Genomic DNA, 5913 nt, shown 5'->3' with positions numbered 1-5913 from the left:
TTTTCTTTCTCTTCCCATAATTATCTCATTTACTTCGTTCCCATAATTATCATAATGATATCCTATTGCTTGTTGTTTTGCAGTCATAAAAGTACGAACGTGTTAAGGTGATACTTAAGAAATTCTTTGTTCGCACATCGTTTACGTATCAGTTGTATTCTCAAAAACACGATGCGAATATAATTCAAGTATATGCTATTATATTATTTACATTGATACTCACAAACAGTAAGAAAAAAACCAAGATCTTCGTAAGTAGAAAAGAAGAAAAAAGGAATTTAAAAAAATGTGCGATCTCGATGGATCATTCCCTAATTGACATTCGTTCGATGATCGACTCGAGTTGTGCCAAGTCATTGGCTTTCGTGGTGCACGTAGTTGCTTGATTCTTCGCTTGGTTTACCGTGCATGCAACATTAAACAGAGAATGTATGGGGCCGTTTGTTGTATATTTCTTTATCGGCATCAAGAGACAGTAAAAGCCGGCTTGGGTTATCGGAATGACACTTCGTTACAGTCGAACGAGGTCGCTAGCGATCTACTCTTTCTCTTCCTCTCTCTCTCTTTCCAAACAGCATCGTAAGAATTTCTTTGAGGGATCATCGTGACAATTTCTATAACATCAATCCTTTTTAACGTCGAAAGAAAGAGATACGAGGATCTAATAAATGTTTTCTTCAAAGAGAACATAATAGATTCTTTTATAGTTCTTTTTCCATATATCGTTTCGACGTTGATATCCAACTTGTTACTTGTCCGATAATTATACATCTTGTCAATTTCTAATGATAAAGATATGAAATCAAAATTTATTCGAATAACGTTGACCTTTGCTTCGTTATATAGATATTACGTATAGGTATAGTAGTGCCTCTCTTGCGTCGTTTTCTCTCTCGAAGATTACTGCGATTTACCTTTATCATGAGTAAGGATCTTGAGAAACGAAGGGTCTTTGCAATAGGGATAAGACTCGAGAAGAGAAGAGGGAGAGTGAGGGGTAGAACGTAGAGTGAACGTATGTGGTTCGCCGCTCGATTGTCCTTTTTAATTAGCTCCCGTGCTCTTTCTCTTCTCGAGATGAAAAGAGTACCGAGTGAAAGACTGAAAAAAGAGAGAAAAAGAGAGAAAAAGAGAGAGAGAGAGAGAATTACATCAACCGCGAACTGAGCGTTTCTTCTTAATTGTTAATGGGAGTAACGCCCATCCTCGATCCTCCGTCGTAAGAAAACGAGTTTCGAAGTAGTAACAACCGAGAGCGAAGGTAAGGCAGCTCCTTCGACGATGGAATTTCCTCCTTGCCGTTTAGTAAATCCGGTGTCTGTTCTTCGATATCACGATATCGTAGTCTCTTCGAATTTTCTTTTCTTTTTTATCTTTCACTCCTTACTTTCCCTTTCTCTCTCTCTTTCTCTGTTTGATACAAAGGAAGAGATAGAGAGAACGGATACGTCGAATAAATTTGACGTTTGTCATAACAAGTGATTACATATGTCATTCTGATTAATAAAAATGAATAAATATTTAACATCGTCGAAAAAGAAAAAATCCTCTATTTTCTCACTTCATCGTTTTTGAAATTAGCTTTGTAAATTTGTGAATCAAATTTCTCTCTCTCTCTCTCTCTCTTTCTCAACGAAAATAAAAATATTTGAAATCTTGATTACATGAGATTGAAAATGATTGAGCTAAGCTTTTTTTAGTATCTCTCGAGAAATCTAATATTCAAGTATCAATTTGATATTCAAATCCGATAGCAGTCTGTAAACGATGTCTTTCATTATTCCCTTCTGGGTTCCTTTTATTTTGCTTTTCTTTAGATTTTTATGATCACCAAATCAAAGAATCGATCTCGTATCGATAACGTTTATCTCTATCTTTTCCTCTCTCTGAATACTCTTTATATAACTTGAAAGCCGTTTGACTTGGGATCATTTCAGCAAGATTAAAAGGCTCAATTGAGTTCGTCCAGTCTCCCTGCAGATCTTTCCTCATAATCATTGAACATTAACCATCGACTACCATTATGTCGAGATCATACAAAATAATGCACTTGCGATAAGTACACCCGGTCAAAGCAATAAAATGCATGCCTTCGTTCTCATCGATAAACGTTCATCGAGGTGTCATAGTAACCGTGCATTCATAATACAAAATATTCGCAATCGTAACACTTTCTTTCCGAACTTTTCCAAAGAAAAAAGAAAGCTCTAATTTTAGGCTACGATCGGAGCTGCAACATATATAAAATAATTATAGTATCTGTTAAATAACAATAAATTAATGAATATAAATATATATATATGTATGTATGTATGTATGTATGTATGTAGTAATAATTAAAATAAAAGTAGTATATACATACATGCACTTGAAGCAACTAATCGAAATCTGACGACGAACTAGCAAAAAACGAAAAGACGTGACCTTGATTCAAGGATATATGGTCATCTTTGTTCGCATTTAATTCGAATGCATTTGAATTGATTTGATGAATAATGGACAATGTCTAACAGATGTTGATAATATTTTTAATGCGTCTTGCAATGAAATGGACTTACTCAAATGAGCGATATTATTCTGTGTAGAAATCATGACCATTTTTTTATGACCCGGTAGCAGTCCAGATGTAGGAATTATACTTATAGACACCTCGTTCTGTGTTGGTCTAGAACGATTTGCTCGATGGTTTCGTCCGTTATCATTAATGCGTGCATTATGTCGGAACGGCACACCTTGAACGTTATGCCTATAATTACTGACTACGTAGCTGCACACCTAGTTTTAAAATGAATCAGACGTAGGATATTTTTCAAGTGGCAACACGATCGACTACTACACTACTGAATATTATGTTTATGTAGAATCTTCGTAAATAACTTAAAATTGCGAAGCAAAGACACGTTTACGTGAAACTGCTGCCCAATTTTCTCGATAATACTTTCTTTTTTTTTTAATATTTAATCGCTCTCTAATATCTGACTGTTTTAAATGGGCGATAAAAAAAGAAAAAAAGGTAATGCTTCCTGGAAAGTCGATTAACAAGTTCATATAAGACACCTGTAGTATGTACAGCGTTTAACAATTTTTTGTACCGCTTTACGAACAGTGAAAACGTTATCTTTCGTGGGATATCGTTTGTTCTGATTTATTTATTGTTAGAAAGAATACTTGTGATAATTAATATTAAAAGCAACTTTTTCATTAAATTGGGCACTCACCGAAATTAGGATAAAAACAGCCAATAATGTAACGCCCAACCAAAAGTACCAGGTCTCCCAGATTTGTCGTGGTGGACGTTTCTGTACCACAAGACAACACTGCCAATTGCAACAACAATAAGGACAATATTTGTCCGGAGGACAAACGAATGGTTTTAATACAGCATTATCGTATTCACTCTCGTTTTTTAAGTCAAAATTGCATTGGTAATAAAAACGAGCCATTATACAATTAAAACGATCTTGCCTGTTATCTTATTGTCTTCCATATTTCTAATGAAATTGATAATACAAGTGACACTCATCTCTCAATCTGTCGAATCAATCTTTCTGTTCAAACGATTAATTGCAAAATTTCTTTTTTACTCTTGTTTGCATTCATGAAACGCAACAATCACAATTTCATCGATCACGAGGACAACGAAATCGGTGAAACGAAACTTTAAACGCTTCTGTCGACCTTTCGACGAACGGAATTTTTAAGTTTCACGGCGCAACTCGTGTAGTAACCAACGTACAGTGAGCCGATGATCCGCTGAATGTTTTCATCGACTTGCTTGGACAGACTCGAAACGATCGATAGAACGAGTACGGTATATCCTTATTCTAGTATAGTAAAACCGGTCGATATTACAGCAGAGTCAACGTTAAAAGACCCTTATCTGTACTTTATCAGAATTATTGGCCACACACGAGCTCTTGCATTATGAACGCTCATACGAATCCATATTTTTCAAAATTTATTCTATTATTCCCATGTAAAATAATTCTCTTCGAGTCGGTTCTCAAATATAAAAATGTTTTAAGGACCGATTGTAGTATGTACGTAGTACATTTTTCCACGAGATACGTGCTGCAGGTTGAACTAGAAATATATAAGATTAATACTGGGTGGCATCGTGAGGTGGCGGCGGCGGTGGTGGCCCTCGCGGAGGGAACGGTGGCCTAAATTGCGGTGGTGGCGGTGGTGGAGGGCCACCTTGAGACACGGGAGGTGGCGGTGGATGTCTCCAGCCTGGTGGAGGTCGAGGCGGTGAAGGTTGGAATTGTCCAAATTGTGGCGGTGGTCCGCCGCTTGATGCCGGAGGTGGAGGAGGTGGAAATTGGCCTTGCGGTGGTGCTCCACCGGCCCAGTGAGGTGGCGGTGGTGCCATCATTCTCGTTTGTGCTTGCTGAGCTTGAGAAGTCGGTACGGGCATAGGTGGCAAAGGTGGTGGCATTCCAGGTGGTAAAGGTGGATGAGTAGCCATTGACATCGGAGGTAACGGCGGAGGTGGTATGCTCGCAGGTGGAAATCCACTGGAAGGTGGTGGTGGTACAGGTGGTGGTGGAGGATGTCCCATAGGTGGACCCGGTGTAGCCGGTGGTGGTGGTGGAGGTACCACCATTCCGTGATGCATTACGTGATGTTGAGGATGATGAGCCGCTTGATGAGCCACCGCGGTCGAATTTGGCATCGGTGGTGGTGCCAAAGGTGGAGCATCGGCGAACAATTGATGCGGTCTGTCCGCTTGACTCAAAGGATTTTGCGCTGCCAAAAGTCTCTCTGCTGCACTTCCATGCCTCTCGCCTTTCGCGTCACGTTTAAATGCATATGACACGGATATTGGTCTATTGCAAAGATACTGCCCGTTCATTGCTTCTATACTAGCATCGGATGCATCAAAAGAAGCAAAATTAATGAATGCAAATCCCTTTGAATTTCCAGTCTCTGGATCTCTCATTATCTGTAATGAAATAGAATAGATGAGAATAGATTTTTTTTTTTTTAATTTACACAGTTGAACTTCACTCATTAAACTTCTTATTATACATACTTTTGGAGTCTGAAGGATAACACCAAATGCACTGAACGTATCGTATAATAACTTCTCATCTACCTCAGGATCTAGATTACCGATAAAGATATTGGCTCCAACGTCCAGATTCTTCTGATGAGCACTTGCTTTATTGACTCTGATTGGTTTACCATATAATTTTATCATATTCATAATTTTAATAGCATAATCCGCATCTTCTTCTCCCATAAATTCGACGAATCCATAACCTTGATGCATTTGTGTTACTCTATCCTTTGGCATATGTACATTTACTAAAACAAACCATTCTTTGTAATTATGTTAAGTAATAGCAATAAATAAATTAACTATTATATTTAGGCTTACCCACTGGACCAGATTGGACAAATAATTCCCACATCAAAGATTCTGTAACTTTGTCGTCTAGTCCTCCCACATAGATTGTAGCGTCTATAAATATGTAGAATATAAATGACAACATATTGAAAAAAAGGGATTTAGAAAAAATTTATTAAAAAAAAAATAATGTTTAGAAAAAGCATTAAAAAATCGTATAGCCAATAGACCACAAATTACATGATTTTATATAATTTTTTCGTTCAAAGTTTTTCATTCGAAATGATAATATTAAATTGTGATTGTAATAATATATTACCTTGATTACGCTCTGCTATCGGACCTGCTGCCATAATGCAACTTATATGCTTAAATTAATGAAGGTACTTGTTTATCAATGATAATCACTTGCGATTAAAATATAACAAACGATGAATACAATATGGAGGATATCTTTACATTTATATTCACCTAAAAATATATATTATTTTTATATCATATTTCACTATTTAGATGTCACGATTATATAAAATGTTTTCTCGTTAAGCTATACATACATC

At 36.9% G+C, this 5913-nt stretch overlaps 2 protein-coding genes across 3 annotated transcripts; both read right to left on the bottom strand.

The window, feature by feature from the left end:
* Window positions 1-137: 137 nt before the first annotated feature.
* Window positions 138-3798, bottom strand: LOC127069761 (uncharacterized). 2 transcript variants are annotated; one of them, XM_051007200.1, is made up of 3 exons: window positions 3219-3798; window positions 2559-2775; window positions 138-2230 (listed from the first exon to the last, which is right to left on the bottom strand). In XM_051007200.1, the coding sequence occupies exons 1-3, from the start codon at window positions 3441-3443 to the stop codon at window positions 2214-2216; spliced, it is 459 nt and encodes a 152-aa protein (XP_050863157.1). In that variant the 5' UTR covers window positions 3444-3798; the 3' UTR covers window positions 138-2213. The 2 variants fall into 2 exon arrangements, with proteins under 2 accessions (XP_050863157.1, XP_050863156.1); XM_051007199.1 differs by having other exon boundaries at window positions 138-2775.
* Window positions 3799-3945: 147 nt separating this feature from the next.
* LOC127069755 (splicing factor 3B subunit 4) lies at window positions 3946-5819 on the bottom strand. Its single transcript, XM_051007189.1, has 4 exons — window positions 5673-5819; window positions 5384-5467; window positions 5036-5310; window positions 3946-4945 (listed from the first exon to the last, which is right to left on the bottom strand). Exons 1-4 carry the CDS (start codon window positions 5704-5706, stop codon window positions 4100-4102), a joined length of 1239 nt encoding a protein of 412 aa, XP_050863146.1. The 5' UTR covers window positions 5707-5819; the 3' UTR covers window positions 3946-4099.
* Window positions 5820-5913: the final 94 nt, after the last annotated feature.

This window comes from Vespula vulgaris, chromosome 16, assembly GCF_905475345.1.
Source record: "Vespula vulgaris chromosome 16, iyVesVulg1.1, whole genome shotgun sequence".
In the NCBI taxonomy this organism is placed as follows: domain Eukaryota; kingdom Metazoa; phylum Arthropoda; class Insecta; order Hymenoptera; family Vespidae; genus Vespula; species Vespula vulgaris.
Note: the sequence above shows the minus strand (reverse complement) of the source record. Positions and strands in the feature narration are given on the sequence as shown.

Coding starts and splice junctions, on each gene's coding strand:
- LOC127069761 (XM_051007199.1), bottom strand. CDS start 3,443: ATGGCTCGTTTTTATTACCAATGCAATTTTGACTTAAAAAACGAGAGT. Junction 2,776..3,218: donor CTGTTTTTATCCTAATTTCG/GTGAGTGCCCAA, acceptor TTTTAAAACTAG/GTGTGCAGCTACGTAGTCAG.
- LOC127069755 (XM_051007189.1), bottom strand. CDS start 5,706: ATGGCAGCAGGTCCGATAGCAGAGCGTAATCAAG. Junction 5,468..5,672: donor GATAGCAGAGCGTAATCAAG/GTAATATATTAT, acceptor ACATATTTATAG/ACGCTACAATCTATGTGGGA. Junction 4,946..5,035: donor TTATCCTTCAGACTCCAAAA/GTATGTATAATA, acceptor ATTTCATTACAG/ATAATGAGAGATCCAGAGAC.